The 22,646-nt window shown below is 42.2% G+C and overlaps 2 protein-coding genes across 4 annotated transcripts in view; both read right to left on the bottom strand.

The window, feature by feature from the left end:
* Polr2C (RNA polymerase III subunit RpII33) overlaps positions 1–15,048 on the bottom strand; it is a 38,617-nt gene extending 23,569 nt beyond the window's left edge. For 2 of the 3 annotated variants that reach the window (XR_011047223.1, XM_068392447.1), the window contains exon 1: positions 14,846–15,044. Coding sequence is in view for 2 of the 3 variants with exons in the window: in XM_068392447.1 (XP_068248548.1) it covers positions 14,846–14,931 (86 nt within the window). In the remaining variant the exon portion in view is untranslated. Of the gene's footprint in view, positions 1–14,845 lie in introns of all 3 variants that reach the window. The other variant, XM_068392448.1, reaches the window with a different exon arrangement.
* A 3,970-nt stretch (positions 15,049–19,018) lies between these two features.
* Positions 19,019–22,646, bottom strand: part of LOC137657850 (serine/threonine-protein kinase H1 homolog) — a 63,584-nt gene continuing 59,956 nt past the window's right edge. The window contains exon 5 of the mRNA XM_068392446.1: positions 19,019–22,646. This exon is cut by the window's right edge and continues 821 nt beyond it. The gene's annotated coding sequence lies outside the window, so the exon portion shown is untranslated.

The following is a 22,646-nucleotide window of genomic DNA, read 5'->3' as shown; positions in this document are numbered from 1 at the left end:
AGACAACTGAATGACTTCATAGAAAGCTATAATCAAACAAAAACCATAATAGATATAGTGTATGTATACCCAGTTGTATTAACTACAGCTTTACCCTTGACTTTCACAAATTTCAATATTCATGGGAAGGCCCACATATTTCTTTAACTATTACTTTTGGGTAGTTGAATCATTAGAACTTCAAAAGTTCAAAGTTGGAGAAAATGTTTTTATGTTGACCAGGCTGACATGAGTCTTTTTATTGCTTATATATGAAATATCTGTTTTTGACGTTGTTAATAGTTTATATAGGACATATCTGTTTTGATGCTGTTACTGTTTTTAGAATGATATATTGTTCATTTATTCTCATCATTTATTTATTTCCTTATTTCCTTTCCTCACTGGGCTACTTTTCCCTGTTGGAGCCCTAGGGCTTAAAGCATCTTGCTTTTCCAACTAGGGTTGTAGCTTGGCTAGTAATAATAATGATAATAATAATAATAGTGGGTTTTCTACAGAGATAGAAATACTATTACAGTACTATATTTACAGTACTGTACTACAGTAATTTTTCTTAAATTTTCCATTCAAGTTACTAAACAAAAGTAGATGGTATTGCTACTGACATGTAGCTACTACATATATATAAATAAGGGGTTACAATGGTTGAGTCAGTACTGAGCTTGTAGATTCATTTCATAGAGTGTTGTATTATAAAACAAAAAAATCACAAACTTTTAGTAATTTGTATTTTTCCTAACATACTTACTGAGAACTACTTTCTTAGGAGTTACCTGGAACCTCCTCTCAACCAACCAGAGTTTTGTGTATTCACATTGTTTTAAGGATTACAAGAAATAAATTACTGCCTAATGGATGGTGTACATACTATATAATACAATACTGTACAGTACCCTAAAAAGTGTATACCATTTTATAATAGGGATTTCAATCTACTGTACACTATTTCTGACTTATGCAGTGGGCTTTGAGTGCAACAGATTCTACACAAAGGCTGCATATAGGCAAAGAACAGATCTCGTGATACGCAGAAATTATGACTTGGTTTACATATGTTGGCTAGTTCTTCAGGAGGGCTCTTCAATTGCTATCCAGTTTAATGTAAAAAATGACAAATTCGAAGATAATTTGTATTTTTCCTAACCATACAAACCTTAGCTATTTACAAAGGGTTACCTTTTAGCGTAGCTGAAATGGCGAGCCATTAGAATTTAACGAGGGTGTATTACCCCCGCGCTAGTTAGCGGGGGGGTAGGGGAGTGGTAGCTAGCTACCCCTCCTCCCCCTCACACACAGGTGAATACTCACTTTCACTTAGAGGTAGGACTTGTCTTGGGGGACAGGGCTGGCGGGCAAATATGTGTAAATAGCTAAGGTTTGTATGGTTAGGAAAAATACAAATTATCTTCGAATTTGTCATTTGTTCCGTAACCGAAATACAAACCACGCTATTTACAAAGGGTGACTTACCCCTTAGGAAGGGTGGAAAGTCCCCAGCCATACTGGCTTTGGCTTTACCCGGGGACTCAGAATCCGAGTGAGTCGCACTCGAGAAAAGGAGTCCCTGCACCTCACAAGTTCCTTGCTCCGCAAGGAACCATGTGGCCTACGTAAGCTTGTGTGTGAAGGAAGAAGTGTGACCCGTCCTAGGCAGTTGACCTGGAGTTCCAGAAGGAACTCTGGGTTAGGACGTTCCCAATACCACCTCGTCAGGGTATGGGGGACGCGACAGTATTGACTCAATACTCGGAACACAAGGAAGCATGGTTTACCTGCAGAGGTTCGAGGTCAGCTATGCAGAGACCAGGATGCTGCTTCCCTGTAGAGGGGATGATGAAGAAAGAAGTAAGGGCCAGACATACTTCTTTCGTTCATGCAGACTAAAACCTGATAACAATGCCCTCAACCTTCTGCTACCTGTCCAAAAAGGAGCCTGAGGTTAGACCAGCTGTTGTGTAGCCACCACAGAGCGATAGAAAACGTATCGAGACTCCTGTGGGTCACGCCCTGCAGGAAGCGGGCTGCGAAGGTCATTAGACGCTTCCAGACTCCAGCTTGTAGCACCTGCGTCACAGAGTAGTATTACTCGAAGGCGAGGGACGTTGTGATGTATCCAACATCGTGCTGTAGGGCGACGCGACGGGGGAGGGTCTGGAGACAGGTCGAGATGAATGTCCTTGAGTCCGGGCTGAAGAAGGTATACTGGTGACTCTCCCCCCATGTCCTCCTTGTGCTCCCAAATTGGCTGCAACTGAGGACAAACTGCAGCTGTTCCCAGCGCTAACCTCTCGATTCCTTTACTGGCAAGAAAGAGAAGATCTTGGGACATCAGATACAGAATGGAGACTCGAAATCTTGAATGAATCGGACCGAAGGGCCGGGACCCCCAGATTCTGAGTCTAGCCAACAACTCAGGAGCGAGCCTGAATGTTGCCTTCCCCTCTTCCTTAGAAAGGGGGGAGTAGTAAGAGACCAAGAAGATTGCTTACACACTGGCCGTGGCCAGAGTGAGCAGGAGACCCAAGGTGAAATACAATCCGAGGCCTGTCGTAAAGGGTCTTGAGAAGATCTCTTAAAGGACTAAAAGTCCGAGCCATGCTCCAAGTTGGAGGTCTTCCTCCGACTAGGGCAGGGACGATCGTAGCTTCGCATGAGCGAGGATAGATCCAGCGGGCAGGAAAAAGTTATTCCTTTAAGCCTGAAGGTCAGGGAAAGGCTGAGCGACAGGCTTCATTGCCGAGAGCGGAAAGGAGTTTCCTCCCGCCGAAAGGCAATAAGACCGTATTGCTGGAGAAGAGGCCTCAAGGGAAGAGGTATATCTCCCACGGCACCAACCACCTTAGACTCTTCACTTTGCCTGGGAGACCCCTGTGGATGACTATCGCAGATGACGCGACCTCCGTACCGCGACTGTAGCGGGTTGTCTCTTCTTGAGGAGGAAGCGTAGTGTCTCCAGGCATGAACCCGAAGCGACGCCCCGGTTCGGGAGAGATGTCGCAGTGTGGTTGCTTGAGTAGTCTGCGCCGTGGGAGAAACTCTCCCGGGAGTTCCGTCAGGGGAAGCAGAGGGTCCAGAAACCGTTCTGCGCATAGTCCCAGTGGAGCTCTCCCATTGAAAGGTTGACAGACAACCTGGTCTTGTTGAGACCCATTGTCCACTGACAAAAAGGAGGGAAGACGCAGGCGTCGAAGTTGTCCCACCATCACCGGAATGCATCTTGCCAGAGTCTCGGGGTCTGAGACTGGGGGGAAGAATAGCGGAAGCTTGAGGTTCCAAGCTGTCGCGATCAGGTCCCCCAGACCAGCACTTGCTGGTTACCCAAGGTCAAAGACCCCCAGGTACACTCTCTCTAAGAGGCTCTGCTCGGATAGTCTGAGAGAACATTCCCCTGCCTGGAATGAGAGAGCCGATGGTGGTATTGACTCAATATCATGGCCAGATACTCCAGATGTTGAGGCAGAGGAAGAGAAGGCTCCAAGCTAAATACCATGAGCCCACACTCATGGTAAGCATCCGGAAGCTTGTCCCGGCGCTGAAGAAGGTCGAACCCGAGCCTACCGGAGTTGACCAGCCCTCCAAACAGCAGAGGAGGCGGAAGCCTGTACCTGAGCGGCCAAGAGGAAGGCAGGGAGAGTTCTCTGGGGAAACAAACCTGCTATGCCACGGCGGAATAGCCACACTGCATCATAAGCAGGAATACTTGCAGTCTAGGCTGAATTCGACGAGCACCCTGGAAGATGGATGGAATGGAAACTGAAACTACCCGTCCTTCCGATCCAGGGTTTAAGGAGTCCTGTCGCCTCGTTACCAGTCTGATCGATTCTGCTGGTCTACGCTGGCCGAAGTTTGTTCGACAAACTTGATCAGGGCTGAGAGGTCGACTACGGACATCCCCTCTCAGATCCTTCCTTACAAGAAAGGATCGACTGAGGGGGCCGGGGGGTGAAGCCGTCGATGATCCTAAGGAAGACCTTCGCCTAAGGTATGGATCATTCTGCCCAACCGGGCAACTCTGCTGACGCTATGGCATAGAGGTTCAGAGACACTGAATTCGCTGACAGAGACGGCAGGCGCGATATCCTTGGCTAATCACAGAGATTGTGCGGGAATGGGCATCGGGAAGCTGTCATTCGGATGAGTAACCTTAAACATCCTCCCAGCGAAAAACCTGCAATCCTAGAGTTCGTGAACTCCTTTTAGGACTATGCCCCCCCGGGGGAGTCTCCCGTGCCATCTGTTCCTAACAGGAGGAAACTGCAATTGGACACCTTGTCCCAGTTGTCGTAGCCGATAACTTAGGCCGACGTGGTTGAAAGAAAAGGGCGCTGGAGCCCTGCAGAGTCTGGAAGAAAGCGCCTTGGAGGAGTGAAACCGGAAGTCGATTTCCTCTGCACAGCAGCTGTCTAAGTCTCTGTCCTTGGGCACAAACAAACTCTTCTCAAGGATGGAAGGGTGTCTGAGGTCGTCGACCTCCACAGATGAGACACCCGAAGGAAGCCCTCAGTCAGCGCGTCCAGATGGTACAACATCGAGCTTGTCCGCAAGTTAGATACTTAACGACGAAAGGCCAAGGTGCCTGAGCTCGAGAGGAGGAAAGTACCCCTGATCTTCCTGTAGCTTCCTTGAACCAAACCTCGGGCCGTAACCGAGGAGGGAAAGAACCTGGTAAGCTCCCAGAGGAAGAGGTAAGCAGTCACCCCTTGTCCGATGGAGAAATCTCGAACGGAAAGCCCCCCGCCAAAAATCCTTCCAGGGAATGACGGGGAAGGGCTAACCCAGGTTCAGGAAAGAGGAGTGTTGCTCAGATCTCCCTTAAGTTTCTCCTATTCTTGCAAGTGCCATGCTCTGCGTTTACGGGGTGAGGCCGTGTTCTGGAAATACGCTCCAGAAGAACTCGCCAGGCTAGCCATGCTGCGAAAACCCCATTGGGAACGAAGAAACACTGTAGGTTCGCGCGACGGAACACCATCCGTCCGCGCGACGGAACACCATCCGTCCGCGCGACGGAACACCATCCGTCCGCGCGACGGAACACCATCCGTCCGCGCGATGGAAAAACCGTTGGTTCGCGCGTGGGCGAACATTGGAGAGCATGGGCGCGGACGCGCATGAGCGTAGACGTGCAGGCACGTGGACGTGTGGGCGCGCAGACGAGTGGTCGCGCGGGCACACAGGCGAGCGGTCGCGCGGCGAACGCAAGCGTTAGCGCGATGGCGAGAAAACGCGCTGCCGCGTGGGCGAGGAAGACCGCTGGCGAAATGGATCAACAAGCGATCGGTGGTGAGCTGGTGAGCGCTAACGCGCAGGTTGGCGATGGCGCGTTGTGTTATGTCGACGCGATGGTCGAGCAGCATGCGCAGGTGAGCGATCGTGCGTTGGCGAGCAGTATGCGAAGGTGAGCGATCGCGAGCAGCATGTGCAGGAGGGCGATTGCGCGATGGTGATCAGCATGCCAGGGTCGCGCGATGGCGATCAGCATGTGCAGGAGGGCGATTGCGCGATGGTGATCAGCATGCCGGGGTCGCGCGATGGCGATCAGCATGCGCGGGTCGGCGGTCGCGCGATGGCGAGCAGCATCCGCAGTTGAGGGTCGCGCGATGGCGATCAGCATCCGCAGTTGAGGGTCGCGCGATGGCGATCAGCATCCGCAGTTGAGGGTCGCGCGATGGCGATCAGCATCCGCAGTTGAGGGTCGCGCGATGGCGATCAGCATCCGCAGTTGAGGGTCGCGCGATGGCGATCAGCATCCGCAGTTGAGGGTCGCGCGATGGCGATCAGCATCCGCAGTTGAGGGTCGCGCGATGGCGATCAGCATCCGCAGTTGAGGGTCGCGCGATGGCGATCAGCATCCGCAGTTGAGGGTCGCGCGATGGCGATCAGCATAGACAGTTGAGGGTCGCGCGATGGCGATCAGCATCCGCAGGTGAACTAGTAGCTGGCGAACCATGTTCCTTCAGAAGTGTTGGAGAACGTTGGCGTGCCGGCTGTAACACACGCGGGCGATCCGGAGATCGCTGAGAGACAGGTGATCGCTGGCGAGCTGATGATCGCTGGCGAGCTGATGATCGCTGACGAGCAGAAGGCTACGCGTGGAAGCCTGCGCAAAGAAGGGTCCTTGACCCCAACCTGAACCGAAGTTCTAGATCGCAAGGGCGAACGTGGGCGACCACGGCCCGTAACAGGAACCAACAGGAACAGCAGGGATGATCATCTTGAAAGCGCTGACGAACAGAAGAGCGCTGATGAGCAGAAGAGCGCCTGTGTGCTAACACTGAGCAGGAGCAGGAGAGAACACAGCAGAAGGGCGCGCAGGGAAACCCTGACACGCAAGGGAAGAACCCCCATGGGGGCAACCCTTTGCCCCGAAGGGGTCGTTGTCCGCCGGGAGACTGATGTCCGTCGGAAGACCGCTGTCCGTCGGGAAGACCGTTGCCCGTCGGAAGACGAGATCAGACTGCTGTCCATCTGCACCAAGGCGGAAGATCGAGAAAAAGGAGTTGTAGGCTGCAAACGGAGATCCAAAAAGGCGCCTCAAGCACCCTTATAGGGAGATGAGAGGCCCTTACGACGAGGCGGACGGTGGGCCTTACGGCGAGGGAGGCCAACAGCAACAGAAGAAACCTCCGAAAAGGAGTCTCTATGAGTGTACTCTCTCGCGAACGAAAGAGAAACACTTCGTGGAAGAGACTGGTCAGCCAGTGACCTAAAAGGAGCAATCCTCCGAAGAGGAGCTCCTGCAGTTGCCCAGCCCCTTGAGCGAAACTGCAGGTGCGACCGCTCAGCACCAAGAGCATAGTCGCACGAAAAAAAGGCAAGAGAAGAACCCCCAAAAGGGGAAAAACTCAAGCCTGGACAGGAAAAACTTCCCTCGGAAGGAAAGTTACCCGCCCAAGGAGGCAAGCCTCCTGAGAGTTCTAAGATGAACTGGAGAGCTGTCCGTCGTCACGGGAGTACTTCCAGTAGAAGGAGACACGCCCCTGACTAAAATACAAGGGGGGAGGCAGCAACAGCCGAATCCCCAGGACTCAACCAGACAGCTCACACCGTTGCCATATTACAGAAACGAACTAGATCGGTAACTGTAAAAAAATAAAACAAATAATATTAGTACACATTCATTCCCCCGGGAAGGTTCCGAAGAGGAATCCCGAGGGAAAGGAACAAGAATTACACAACAGGCACGTGCCCTCACAACCACTTCCACTCACGGAAGGAGAGCTGTAACCAAATCAGAATTATAACAATTATAATTATGTAACTATGTAATTTAAAAATGAATGAACACTAAAGAAAGAACGAAAACCCCGAAAGGAATCGTTCTACAAGCTGAAAAACAAAAAACTACTACAATTAGATTCATAACTAATTGAGACAAACGTACGGCGTAGCAACCCCCCCACACGGAAAGGAAGCTACAAGGGCGTAGTAACACGTAGTAAAAGGGTGAACGACCTCAAGAGAGAGAGAGAGAAAGACATAAGTCAAACTCGATCGCCACCCATAAAATTACGCCGTGGTGGCCTAACTGCCGAGGACTCCACGTAGATATCGTACACTACACACACAAATCTGAAAAGGAAACTTACTTATTTCTATACTCAAATATATATACAAACATGAAAACATGTTTACATATATATTGAGTAAATGAAAAGTAAGCGATTAAGTAAAGACAAAACAAACAATGGCTGCCAAGAGAGGACCAAGACAGAGACGTCTGTCACAGTCCGAGCCAAAAGTGAAAGTGAGTATTCACCAGTGTGTGAGGGGGAGGGGTAGCTAGCTACCACTCCCCTACCCCCCGCTAACTAGCGCGGGGGTAATACACCCTCGTTAAATTCTAATGGCTCGCCATTTCAGCTACGCTAAAAGGTAACCCTTTGTAAATAGCGTGGTTTGTATTTCGGTTACGGAACAATTACAAATTTTAAACATAATTTGTATTTTTCCTCACTATACAAATCTGATTTCTTTAGTATAGGAGAAAGAGAACAGCAAAGCTGGAATAAAGCAGTTAAAACTTCCAACGAGGTGTAAACAACCAGCAGGTAATTATCTATCTTGTAACGGGGAGGTAACTGCCTACCCCGCAGTTTAAAATAACCACAATTGTATTGCACCCAGGACTTACGTAGGGGTTGGTGATGGTGGGCAAGTTTGAGTTGAGAACTAAGGTTTGTATAGTTAGGAATAATTAAAATTATTTTAAAAATTTATCATTTGTTACTATAGGAGACTTATTCTTAGGGAGGAGGACGTCCCTGTTCCCACTGGCTGGAAATTCAACACAGAGATATAGGACTTAACACTGAGGCTTAATGCTTAAATGCCTGACCACTACACCTTATGAGTTATGAGTGAAGAACACCCATGAACAGCACAGCCCATGCAACTGATGGTAAATAAGCTGGACTTCTCTGAGCTGTAACCAAAGCGATGAAACGTACATGTCCTGGAAGGCTGTATCTAAGAAGTAAAAGGTTTGCTTGGTTACAACACACTCCCCCTTGTAATGAATGTGGAGAAATGACCTAAAGTGCTTGCGCACCTTGGAGATGAAAGCAAAATGATCTTACGTATCTCTAGATCAAGTCCAGCTGGCAAAGTTTTGAAGCTGAACCCCAAGAGAGGGGAAAGGCTTACACGTAACCTTAGCCCTTGATCCAAAGATACTGATCCTGTTAAGGAACTGATAATGCTATATCACCTACTAAGCAGCAACAATAGGACTTTGTGTAAGTGTGTCCATGGTCCTGTGAGTCCCATTCCACAGGAAATGGGCTGTAAAGGTGGTTTGTCTCTTCGAAACCCCCTGCCCTTAGAACCTACACCACAGAGAAGTTCTTCCTGAAAGCTAATGAGGTTACAAGACCTTTGATGTTGTCAGCTTTCACTCAGGATACTGAAAATGACAAAGTCTCTGCTGCTTTGGAGATAACTTCTGAACCAAAAGATGATATTCTTAGTGACCATTTCCTTGATCCTCCCTGTGCTTATGAAGAGTTTCTGCGGATGAGGCATTGAAGGCCTGGTATGCTTTAAATAGCTCTTCAGAGCCCTAACAAGACACAGTAGAAGTTGATCAGGATCTTCGGTTACTGACCCAAGACTAGAAAAAGTAAATGACGAGAATCTAGGATCCGATGACACTGGGTTTTGTGTCTTTGCCACAAATTTCAGGACAAAGCTCAGAGAGACTCCCCTCCAACCCCTTGAATGGGTGATGTCAAATGCCAGTCCATGCAGTTAAGTACACTTTCTCGTTTGGCTGACGTCAAAGTGAGAAGAAACAGACTTCAAAGTGTGGCCCCTGTCAGACACTCGTTACAGAGGTTCATAAGGTGCTCCTTTCAAAGATCTCGCTCCACATCAGCCTTACAAATTTCCTCCAAGAAGAAATGTCTAATTCATTAAGTATAAAGAATTGGCTTAAGGTTGAGCAATAGCCTTTTACCGCAGAAACGGAAAAGTTTCTCCCTACAGAGGTAGAATAAAAAATCTGCAATCATAGGTATAAAGTTGAGGCGTTGAGTAGAGATATACCCAGTGAACTAAATCAACCACAGAAGATGGCCCACTTTGCCAGGTAGACTGCAATCGAGAATTTTCTGAGATACCCAGACATATGTTGTGCTGTCTCTCTTGAAAACCCTTTCTGAAAGAGGTGATGCGGGATAGTCTGCATGCATGAAGATTTTACAGCGTGGAAAACCCTGACGTGGGGCTGTCGCTGAAGATGTGGAAGGTGTGAGAGTTCTCTCGGTATCTTCACAAGGAGATCTGCATACCATTCTACTTGCAGCCAAAAAGGGGGTTATTAATGTCACCACAAGGTTCGGAGTTTCCTTTATTCTGTTGAGAACCTTTCTTAAGCAGTTAACTTGAAAACTAATGGGAAAATTTAAAACCACAGTGGTCATGTAAAATTTTCTATTGTCCTAACACTACTGTGAGCAGTAACTATTTACCAATATTTATCCATTGCATTTGTTGTCATCACTTTGCAGAAGCTTTTACAATTCTTTGTGATTCATAATCTGATAAATTGTAATATATTAGTTTCCTGTTCGTCAGACTTTGAATCCTGGAATTTTTATGAGAGGGGGTTATACTAAATTTATATTTAGCTAAATATTGGGGATGAATCCCAATTGTGTAAGCAACCTTAATTCCGTTAGGTCAAGTATCTTGACAATCATTTAAAGTAAAAGTGATACCTCTTGATACAAAAATTTCAGTATACAAAAAATTAATGATACGAAACGAGATACTGTACATAGATTGTTTCGCCTCATATTGCGAAAAAATTTTCATGATACAAAACGAGATACAGTATGAATCGCCAGGCGACCAAGAATAATTTCAAAATTCACGCGCCACCAAACTGTAAACTCACCACAATCATCCCTCTCTCCCATTGGTCATCTCCCTACTCTGATGCTAGTGGAGCCTTTGTAGTTTATGGGGACAGGCCTTGGACCTGCCAAAAATCGAGTAAAAAATGTCCGAAATCGGCTCTTTTTCATGGGAATGATCACGGAATGAAATAATATTAAATTCACTAGTTTTGTAAATGCTTGTCCCAACAATCTACATACTAGGACCACTCTGGTCCTGGATGTCGGAAACGTGCGAGAAAAATTGACAACTAACCCAAAATTCCCCTCCTAACCTGGCCTACAAGCCATGTCCTTACCTTCCTCGTGACCTAATCGGCGGGGGCTAACGCCCCCCTGCGACCCCCCAACCACTGTTGCTAACATACAAACCCCACAAACCCAACCTAATTGAACCTAGTAGTTCCCAGGTCACTACCCCTACCCAGGGGCAAGTCCCCGGACCCCCTTCGTAAGTCTCTCTCCTACACAAAAAAAGGTATGGGCAGCACTCAAAAATATATCTTAACCACATTGTCATAATAAAAAAGTTATTGAGGCTTACTTAATATTCGATTTCGCTAAAACCAAAATCCTCGGATTCTTGCGCCTTCAACCTCTTCACACATGGAACAATAAAATCACCTAAGAGCCCTTCTCGAACTAAATAATGAAAAAATTCGGGGGTAACTCGATCAATATGAGTGATAAACTCAACAACATCGCTCAAAGAGTAACTATACGCAACACCTCCATCCATTACGGCGGTTAGAGTTGGAAAGGTTCGACTCCAGGTCAATCTCGGGTCATGTGGGGGGGATTGAAAATTTGAAATCACGCGACCAACGAAAGGATTAATTCGGTTGGTTTGTTTGACACTGGCTTTATCTACCGAAATATCTTAACTAGATGTTGGCTAACCTAACCTTTGGTTGTATATATAACAAATTAGTATTTGGCATAATTTCAGGACATGTCCCAACGAAATAACAATCTTAACAAGAGGTTTAAAATGACGATTGTTGGAATTAGCGAAAACATAAGTCTGAACATCGATAAGTGTTCAAGCTTGCGCCACCAGCTGATAGGCGATCAGCGCGCAGCCCAACGGGTGTTATTATAGTCAGGCAGGAAACAATGCTTGGAGGAAATTTTACGATCGAGTAACTTGGCTGTGGCTTCAGTGGACGACGCATTGTAACGACCTTTCCCTAACCTAACAATTCATGATAATTATCATAGCAGTATCAAATGTCACTATAAATGACGTGTCCCTAAAAACTACAAACTTAACAGATTGTGGTGAACATGTAGATTGATGGGACAGTAATAGATTGTAAAAACGAACGTTTCTTAGACTGGGATGACACGGGCTCTATCTATCGGGGAAGTTGGAAACTAAGCAGGAGCTACCCGTGACTTGCGTTCGAACCGTGCTGAACTTAGAAAATATTGCCGTGGTAAAGGTAAATTATGATATTATTCAAAATGATAAAATAACATCATATTATGGTATGTTGGATCATTGTAAAGAACATCTTCCCCATAATGAAAAATTATTTGGCTAGTAATAAGAAAGATATCTCCCTGTCCCCAAAAACTACATTCACCCCACTTTATTTTTAATTTTTAATAACTGCTTTCTGAATCTTGCATATATGCAGCTATTTGTTAACAAAAGTTTTTTATTTCACCACTTTCTTAATCTTACATGTATGTTGTCTCTATGGGGGCGAATTGACTCTTATATGTGGGTGAAATTACTCGTGGGCGAAATGACCGTAATTCTAACCTTTGATTGTATACTGTATATAACAAATTACTAGTTCGGCATAACTCCAGGACGTGTCCCAACGAACTGCAATCTTAACAAGAGGGAACGAACTGCAATCTTAACAAGAGGGTAAGAATGTCGATTGTTTGGATTAGCGAAAACATAAGTCCGAACATCACTAAATTTCCAAGCTTGCGTCACCACCTGATAGGCGAAAGGAGTGCCACCCAACGGGTGTTATAGTCAGGCAGGAAGCAATATTTGGGAGAAATGTTACAATCGATTAACTTGGCCGTGGCTTCAGCGACCTTTGCATTATAACGACTTTATCCGTACCTAACATTTCATGATAATTACAACATATTTAATGCCACTGCAAAGGAAGTGTCCCAACCAAATACAAACTCAACTGCGAGGTAAGAATGTATATTAATGGGACAGCATTAAATTGTAAAGACGAACGCTTCATAGCCTGGGACGACATGGACTCTATCAGGAAATTCTGAAACTAACCAGGAGCTATCCGTGACTTGCGTGTGAACCAGGCTGGGCGGCCTTTGTATATCAGCGGCCAGTTTCTCATGTATGTTTAAAAATGGACATCAACTAACCTAAACTTCCCCCACCTAACCTAACCTACAAGACGTGTCATTACCTACCTATCTAACGGGGGGATAACGCCCAGCTGCGACCCCCTTTAGACGGCCGTATTCTAAGTCAGCCGTCATTATACATGGAGGTGGCCACTATCATACATACACCCCATTGCCTGTATCAATAAACTGCAGGTAAATGTGTAGGAGAGCTCCGCGGAAGATCTTGAAGAATTTAAACACCTACAATTCACTATTATATCATATAGAACGCTTATATAATAGTCAATATATGAGCAGCTTCTATTTAACGAAGATATTCGTGTGTATAGTTATGTTTCACTTGGATTTTTTCTAAGTGTTTGTTTTTGTTTACTGTGTGATGTCTTGGCTAAAATGAGCTGTTTCACCGCCTTACTGCGTATGGCAGACTAGTTCTCAATGCTATTCTAACCAATAACAGGTGTTTTCTTGACGTCACACTGTTTGAAAACCAATCATGGCGGTTTTTACAAATCTAGCCAATGCTGACACTTATTACTTCACTTATCCCTGCTATTTTTCCACCAGTTACCACAGTTTACGTGAAGTTCCGCGGAGGAATATTTTTGCACGTCTCGGATCTCCCTTCAAACTGAAAAGCTCATTTTGCCGTGAAGTATGGAGCAATTAGCAGGACCTTCATCCCGTTCCGACTGTGTCACTTGTGACAATTGCTTTATTTCTTATGGGGATTTTTGTGTACATTATTCAGGGAAAGTTGATTTGCTAATTGCATTTGCTCAACGTCATGGTTTGATTTTGGCAGAGAAAAAGTGCACTAATTGTGAAAATGTGTGCCGTATAGATTACAACCAATTAGCATTCCGGTGTGATCGTAGTGTGGTTACTCGTGGGAAAAGGAAGAGGAGGTGCAATTTTTTCGTGTCTTGTTTCAAAGGTACATGGTTTGGAAACGCAAAGTTAGATATTGAGACTAATTTGAAGTTTGTGTTCCTTTTTTTGCAAAAGGCGTTTTCATTTGAATTTGTTTCGTTTGAACTGAAACTCAATGTGGCCTTAATGGGGGGTCGCAGGGGGGGGGCAGAGGCCCCCCCCCCCGTAGGCCTAGGTAGGGGTACAGGTCCCCATAGGCTAGGTTAGGTGGGTGTCTTAGGTTTGGTGGTGCCCTGAAAATTACTGTGGCCTTAAGGGGGGGTCGCAGGGGGGGCGGAGCCCCCCCCCCCCCCCGGTAGGCCTAGGTAGGGGTACATGGCCCCCAGGGTAGGGTAGGTAGTTGTATTAGGTTTGGTAGTGCCCCGAAAAATCACTTTTCTCCTCCTCCCCCCACCCAAAAACCCCGCTTCCCACTGGGGTCCCCCATAATTGTAGTAGTAGGTTTATGCTTACATTTTCTGTGTAAGAGTTAGGTGGTTGTAGGAGGATTATCTCACAGTTTCAAGGTAACTGTAGCTCTAATTTACTGTTTTCTTTCGTTTTCTACTTTTAGAAACTTTTAAATGGAGCGCGGAGGTCTCCTACACAATTACCTAAACTGCATTCTACCCTTGTATTACAGTACATATTTATCAGCTAATGCTATGTTAAGTACTTAGCATACCGGTGTGACGGTTACAACGATCCCCCGGTCTCAGAATTCTCCTTGATAATCTGCGCATGCACGAACATTACCATTTGCCAGTGCAACGAGGTTGATGTTTTATTTTCCTGTAATGTTAGCGTGCGCAGTTCAACATTACCGCTTGCCAGTACATACGAGCTTGATGTTTTATTTTCATGCGAGCGAAGCGAGCTAATGGTGGAAAAAAAAACCATTATACAACGTCAAGGAGAATTCTGAGACCGGGGGATCGTTCAGACCGTCACACCGGTAGGCTAACACTACGTACTATAGCCTACAAGTTTATCCTAAAAACTTCGTACCGTATCCATAGACTTTGTAGATCCAGTAATAAATCAAGTTCGAAAAATATCTCCAATATTACATCAAAACCGAAAATTGATAGACCTTAGCTAGCTAAAAAAAAATTATGTAACTTACATAAGCTATGGTCCGATACAACGTGACCGCTTCTAGGCCCCTAACACTGTGCGCTTACCTTAATTCGGTGTCTTCAATATAAAACTTTATATTTTCCTCGGTTAATTCCATGAGGTTAAGTGAAGGCTGGTTGGCGTACGGCATTTTGGAGATGGAGGTGGTAAATAACTTGAAAACTGGTAATAAAATCGACACAGTGACGACTGTGACGCCGATATTTTACAACGAAGCCTTGACTCCTGGTGGCCAGTGTTAAGTGAGCTGGATTGTAGCCTCTGTAACGGCAACCCCAGGATCCTGGGCAACCCGTTAGCTTCCAGAGTTCCAGGTCCTGGTTCTACTTCTATTTTTAATAGGAGATCTGACCCTGGAGCCAATGTACTCCCCTGGTTCTTGGTTATTAATTGCTCAGTCACTCCATAAAATAAGTTTGCGGCCACTATCACTTTATAGATGGGTGCAAAGTTCTAAGATTATTCTTATTTTTGTAATTAAGCTTATGTTACCTGTGTCATAACTAAATTAATTATAAAATTCTCAATCCTTTTATCCCATTCTACCTTGAAATTAGATAGGATACCACCCTGCTATCATCAGTTTTGGCAACTTACTGTGGTCAGTTTGGACATTTTCAATTCTTCTTTCAATGGCATATTCCTATTTATAAATGCGACCAGATCTCTGCTAGGATTTTGCAACGTACCTACACTTGAGTCTAGTTTCATTAACTGTCCTAATTTTGGGCATGGCAATAAATATTCAATAGTATCTTTGCAAAGGTCATACAAATTATCGGCATATTTTCCCCTGAAATTTGCTTTTAATTTGAGCATATTTAATCTTGTCTTCATTACAAGGGATGCCTTATCCAGATCCATTTCTCTGATATAAGGCTGTGGGCTATTTCCTTCTATAAATCTTAATTTTCTCATCACTTTCTTTTTTCTTCAATAGTTTCTTCTATTTTTTTTCAGTAACTTATCTTGATTTCTTTTATTCTGGGTCTTTTTCCCAAAACTTCTCTTTTCTTCAAATTCCATCTCATGTTTACTATATATTTCTTCTATGCTGTTACTCCAGGACTTTCCATTTTTCAATCTTTACATCTTTAATCTTGTTACATGGATTCCTGGAACTTTATTTGGTTTGTTTATGATAATGAATCTTTTATAAATAGATCTTTCTAAACTTTTCTTATAATACTAAAATATCATGCATGTTTAAAATCGTGTAGATAGATATGCTTGAGAATAATGACAAGGTTGAAGATAATCTGGAAATTTAGGAGTATATACTAGAGAGAAGGGGATATGAAAATCAGCCGAAGAGACCATGAGTGTTTAAATGAGGGAGATGGCAGGAATGCAGTACTATTGGAAGGTATATAAGACCTCGTATAGAAAGTGATGGTGAAGCTGGGTGAAATGGTTGGAGAAGAGCATGAAGTGGGTGGCAAGTAGTAAAAAAAAAAAAAAAAAAAAAAGGATATAAGCAAGTCTGAAATGGAAGTCCTATGTAAGACCAGCTATGGTCTATGGTTTGGAGACCGTACCTTTAGCCAGCAAGAAGAGATGATAGTTGCAGAATTGAAAATATTGAGGTTTCCACAGACCGTACCACTAGCCAGCAAGAAGAGATGTAAGTTGCAGAATTGAAAATGTTGAGGTTTCCACAGGGGGTATAACACGAGAGGATAACATCAGAGGTGTAATATCATAAGAACCGCACATGTAAATACATTTGAAAATAAAGCAAGGTAATTAATATAATATGAGCGCAGTTGGTGTGACAGCGAATTCAGTGGAACATGATACGTTGTGTCAGTCCTTGAATGGAAGCCGAAAGGAAAAGAAATGTAAAACAGTAACGTGGAAGGGTTGGTAAAGATGGCTCGCATTTCGGTCTATAAGATTATTTTACAAGATTGATTTATGAACTTACACCTGGGGTTGCAAAATCCATGGTCATTCCACCAATCTTTATTTACGAAAGTGGCATAAGGAAGATTAAATCAAGATTTCTATGGAATTGGGAGGCACCAATACAGATTTTAAATTATAATATTGTATGTAATTAGCTTTCATTTGGACAATGAGAGACTGCTTTCTGATATGTTGGTTAAAAAGGGTTTCATATTGAAACTAAAAGGTAAGGTATATTGGCAAAGAGTATCTAAGGAGTATATCAATTATCTGGAAATACAGTGTAGTGTACTCCCATTTCTGAGATTGAGGTGCATCAAAGATTACATTATATCAGTCTACCTTGGATTACAACCAAAAATATAACTAAATTCTTGAATTATTTTGTAGTATCTAAAAATTTCCAATGCCACCTCTATGACTCCCTGGATTTATGGCTCTTGAGTGCCATAGCTTACTTCAACTCTTCTCTTACTCGGTTCTAAATTACTTGAATTTTTATGTAATAAACAAATTTTCTGTAAAAATTCCGAAGACGTTGGCTTCTATGGATTCAACCATCTTCATTTTGCTATAGCACTCCCACACTAAAAGAAGGTTAATGTACTGACAATATTGTGACAAACATGAAGTTTGAAAGCAAAATATTCCTAACAATTATATATTTTGAGCAAAACATCACTTAATTACTTGATACCTTACGACAAATATTACCATCCATAAGGGGTTGCTTACTACAGAGGTTTATGACAATTAAAATGATTATAAAACACAGGTTAAAAACGCCAGGTCGCTTCTCTCGTCATACTGGGCTTGGTCGAGTTTGTTAAAAAAGGGGAGCAAAACCCAAGAGCAGGTGGACAGCTAGCTGGGATGAGTAATGACAAAGATGCTTTTGTGTCATTTACAGTATGCAACACAGGACACATAAAAAAAGTCAGCTTCTACGAATTAAATTTAATTGAATATAGGATTTAGGCATTAAGCCAAGCACTGGGGCATCAAAGGCCATTCAGCACTATATAACGAAAATCATTCAATCATAGCTGTATACTCACACCATTTAGTATCATTTTAACCTTTAATACAAATCGCAACACTTTCATACAATAAAATCTAGATGTGAAATAAATAGGGATTAAAAGGGTAAAATAAATAAATAGATTAATAAGATCAATTATAGCTCGTAATATAACCCAATACTTTGTATAAATTTTCCCAAGTTCAGGGTATTACAGTTTTCCCCCAGTATATCTCTTAAAGGTTTGTCCTGGAGTAAATGTGTCCTCCTCTGAAGATTAAAAACAGGACAATCGACTAAAATATGTTTAACATCCATTGTCACTTGACAGGTATTACAAAGAGGGGCCTGTCTCCCTTCCCCACTCTTCATTAAATAATTGTGCGCTGCATGTGTATGGCCAATACGACGCCTAGTTAAAATAATGGTATCCCTCCTACTTGTAGAACAGCCATGACTTCTCTAGGTAACTTTGGAGTGTGTGATTCATAGATTAGATGGGCTTTCCTCAGGTGCACTGAACACCTTCATAAAGTCTCTACCTGAGAAAATTGCCCCATTCTTCCAACCTTTGCTCCAAGTGATGAACAAATATGATGTATTCTTCTCCAATCATGAGAGCTTCTAGTAAGGAAAGTGGTACGCCATAATAACACTGCTTGCATCATCTCTGTAAGTCAAGTTTAAACACATTTCCTTGTATACGAAAAATTCATTTTAATCAAAAGTTTGATTAATAAATTACAGCTTTATCAAATCTATAGACATTTTGAAACCAAAATTAAGTCTGCCATTATGAGTTACTGGATAATACCAGCCTCTTCAATTTAACAGGAAATCTTTTATTAAAAAGTTTTAACAAACAAACTAACCTACCTGCTAGATTTCCAATACTTACCTCTTAATATCTTAGCGATGTTAATTTGCAAAACTTGAATCAATATTTTCTTAAAATTCTTCTATCATGACAAAAAAATTTATTATGAGCCAAGCTGAAACTCTAATTGGAAAAGCACAATACAGTACAATGCTGTATTTCAAAGACATTGGCTCCAATATAGAAACAAGCCCAGTATGGAAAATAAATGGAGAAGTATAAACTTAAAAAAATAATAAATAATCAAGGAATCTACAATAGCTAGAGTTAAATAAGTAACATTTAAAACCATAAGATTTATGACAACCTGCTCAACACAATAACACTTACACTAGGTTTGGGCCTAGGGAGTTCCAAGGACTGAAATATCCGATTTGTACCATAGGAGGGCATAAAAGTAAAATCAACCAAAACAACATGAGTATTTATTTATAATTTTCAAAGAAAAATAAATATGTTTGTTATCTATAATACACATCCTTCAAAAAGATATATTTCAAGTATCAATACAAAGCGCATAACCCCTAAGGCACCCTTTGTACAAGACCATCAAAGTTGTACTTTTAAACGCCCACTACATTATACATCATCCAATTTATCTGCGACACTTCAGCATTGAACATACGCAGCACATCACATACACCGTACAACATTCTGGGAATTAATAAATGCAAGATATACTTTGAGCAGAAGCCTGGCTCTACCAGGCATCATTACCAGTAACATATAATTAAAACAGCAACAAACCTACCATGATCTAAACTAAGTGGGAAAACTGCAGATGTCTTTTTCCTCGGTTAAAAAAAAGACACTGGCCAGAGAAAGTGAAAAATGTACACTAAATTACTAACATTGAGAAACAGAAACATATCCAGTGCTAGTTATAGCACCATAAGACAATTGCTAAGGATTTCATTGAAATAGAGAGAGAGAGACTTTCAGTAGTTCCTTATCTACGACAGGAGCCTGCTCCTTGTGAAAATCTATTTTAACTATGTTAACCACAATAAAGGCATTATAATTAGTTTTCAAATAGAGTATGAACTAACTACAGTACATAGGAAAATGGGAAACCCATCAAAAGTATTAAAACACTATTGTAAAGTATTGCAAATCCATTAACTCTCAAATCAATTTTTCCTCTACACCATACAGTTTTTGTTTTTCTGACATAATGGAAAAGTAAACCAAAATCTTGGAAATTAAATTATCAGCCAGAGAAGAAAAAGTCAATTACTGTGTTTCAATATATGAAGGCTAACTACCTTGGAATGTCACAAAATTTACCAAATACAGTTGTCACAGACTTCCAGTCAGGAAATTCACAGAGACAAGAAAATAACCAACACCTTGGAGAGGTAGTTAACCACAAGCCTCCGATTAAAATTTAATACTAATGACACAATGTCCAATTAACTATCTAGTTTATAATCAGTTCTATTATACAACTATCTCCAGTTAACATACAATACAGTAGTTTCTAACTTGTTACCCAATTATAAAAATTGGGTAACCTTTCATTTGAATGTCCTAACTACCATTAATTCTTCTTCAGAATGAGTAGGTGTTTCATTTCATCCTAAAGTTTCACAATTATAATCTAATACTTGCATTTTCAACTAAGACTGGTAAATAACTATGTGTTAGAATTACATTTACGTGTATTCTAATGCTCAATTCCCTCTTTAGTAACTCATATATTATTATCCAGGTTTGAACAATTTCCAAAGGCTCTATGCCATCAATTTAAATTTTTAGTAGCATTATCAGTATTAGCCTTGTGATGTGTTTCGATAATTCACAAGGCATTAAAATATATATTAATAACAACACAAGCCAATTTCATGCAAACTTAAAATTACAATGCTTTATATTTCAATAACTATTGTGTAATATAGATTCCTCTCTTCTCGGCTGACCACAAATCTTAATACTGTACATTACTGTATAAACACAGAAGGACCACAAAAAAATTGGACCACTTTTTCCAATACATAATGCCCCTCCGCAGTGCCTTAGATGACCGCGGAGGTAGCAGCAGTAGGGGATTCAGCAGTATGAAGCTTCATCTGTGGTGGAAAATGTGGGAGGTTGGGCTGTGGCACCCTAGCAGTACCAGCTGAACTCGGCTGAGTCCCTGGTTAGGCTGGAGGAACGTAGAGAGTAGAGGTCCCCTTTTTTGTTTTTGTTTTGTTTCTTTGTTGATGTCGGCTACCCCCCAAAATTGGGGGAAGTGCCTTTGGTATATGGATGGATGGATGGATAATGCCCCTCCAATTATGGACTATAAAATCTAAGAACACCAATATTCTATATGTACAAAAAGCTAAAAATTTCTAGGGAAAACTTTCATGTTACCAAAATAAATATTTTTCACATAATAATCAACAAATACTAAATAAATCAGTTAAAAGGAATTCTAGCAATAGGTTTCAATACAAATGTTTTGCAAGCACTAAACTGTGATGTATTGCAAATTCCTACTGGCCAGGTAGATGGGTTTATAAGTGAGAGGAAAATGACATACATTTCTTGCTTATATTGCACAACTTATTATGATAAATGCAACATTGCACGAATACAAACCCCTTTGGAAGTTGCTATCACTTAAATAAAACAAAGGTTCAACTTGGATGCTACAAGAGGTACCATTCCAGGTACAGCACCTACCTAAAACACATAACTGTACATGATTACAATCAGGTACAGATTAGTACATGATACAGTGCTGATAAACTTAATAGTCTAATACAGTACCTCACTAGACTTTAGTAAATTATATCAAACACTTTAACGGTGATAAGCACATACAACAGTGAAACATCAAACACTTGACATTGATTGCTTAGTTCAAACCACCCATTCTGTATTCAAAATGTCAATTATTAAATAAGTTTCTGAAAATAAGAAAGTATCAATACAAAGCGCATAAACCCCTAAGGCACCCTTTGTACAAGACCATCAAAGTTGTACTTTAAGCGCCCACTATCATTACTAAAGTCAATTTTGGTTAATACAAATAAAAATTTTCAAGGGCACTGAGGAAATACTTGCTTTTGTTGAATAAATCCAAAATGTGATTCAATTAGTTATATCTAAACAAAATATCAATGAATGAACATACTGTCTTACATTGTAAATACAGACTTGAGATCACAGTCAAGAAATTGAGAAAAGTTACAAATAATAATGTAGTCTTTTAATGAAGAATATTCCATTACTTTTCTAATGAATAATCCCTTGCCTTTTAAATGAAAAATAGTCCAGCATCATTCTCTTTTCTAAGTCCTATGTGCTTACATCAGTCAAAAACTAATCATACAACATGAAAATGCAAAGAAATTGAAAATAGAATCTTTGATAAACCAGAAGTGCTTTCCATAATATAACCAAATAAAATCTCCGTAAAAAAAAAGGTAACCAAAATTTTTTTCATTCCAGTATGCACTTCTTTGAAAATCTCCATTAAAAACAGACTGGTAAGGACCTCACCATTACTAAATCAATTCATTCTTTCTAGAAAAGTTAGAGACCTTATTCAAGCCTTTGTTCTCCTGAGAGACCAAGATTCCTTTGAAAAAGGGAAACAAAATAATTTCACTTTCCTAACTACTGTACTAATTTAAAAAGGAGTTCCTCCCCATCACAAAAAAAACACATTATATACTGTAGTACAATATAATGCAAAAGAAAAATATCGCAGTGTACTATATAAAATAATGTACAGTTGGACACAGGAATTCCTGGTACACTTTCCTCTGAGGAAGGGCACCCAGCCACACCATTACTGAGCAGTGAGTTCCTGCTTTTAAGCCCCGCCCAACACCTCTGCCATCTCTCCCTACACTGTTTGGTTACTCGCCATGAAGTAACGGTGTGAGAGGGTGTACTTCGGAGCAAGGTGTGGCAGGGAGTCCTAAGTCCAACTGAACATGTATGAAAATCAATTTATAAAGGAAATAAAACAGAGAACAAGATGATTTTACGAATTCAAAATTCCAGTATTAACCCTTTTACGCCCAAAGGACGTACTGGTACG

The sequence above is a fragment of the Palaemon carinicauda genome, chromosome 18 (genome assembly GCF_036898095.1).
Source record: "Palaemon carinicauda isolate YSFRI2023 chromosome 18, ASM3689809v2, whole genome shotgun sequence".
Classification (NCBI taxonomy): Eukaryota; Metazoa; Arthropoda; class Malacostraca; order Decapoda; family Palaemonidae; genus Palaemon; species Palaemon carinicauda.
The sequence above is the reverse complement of the archived record's forward strand: the minus strand, read 5'-3'. Positions and strand labels throughout refer to the sequence as shown.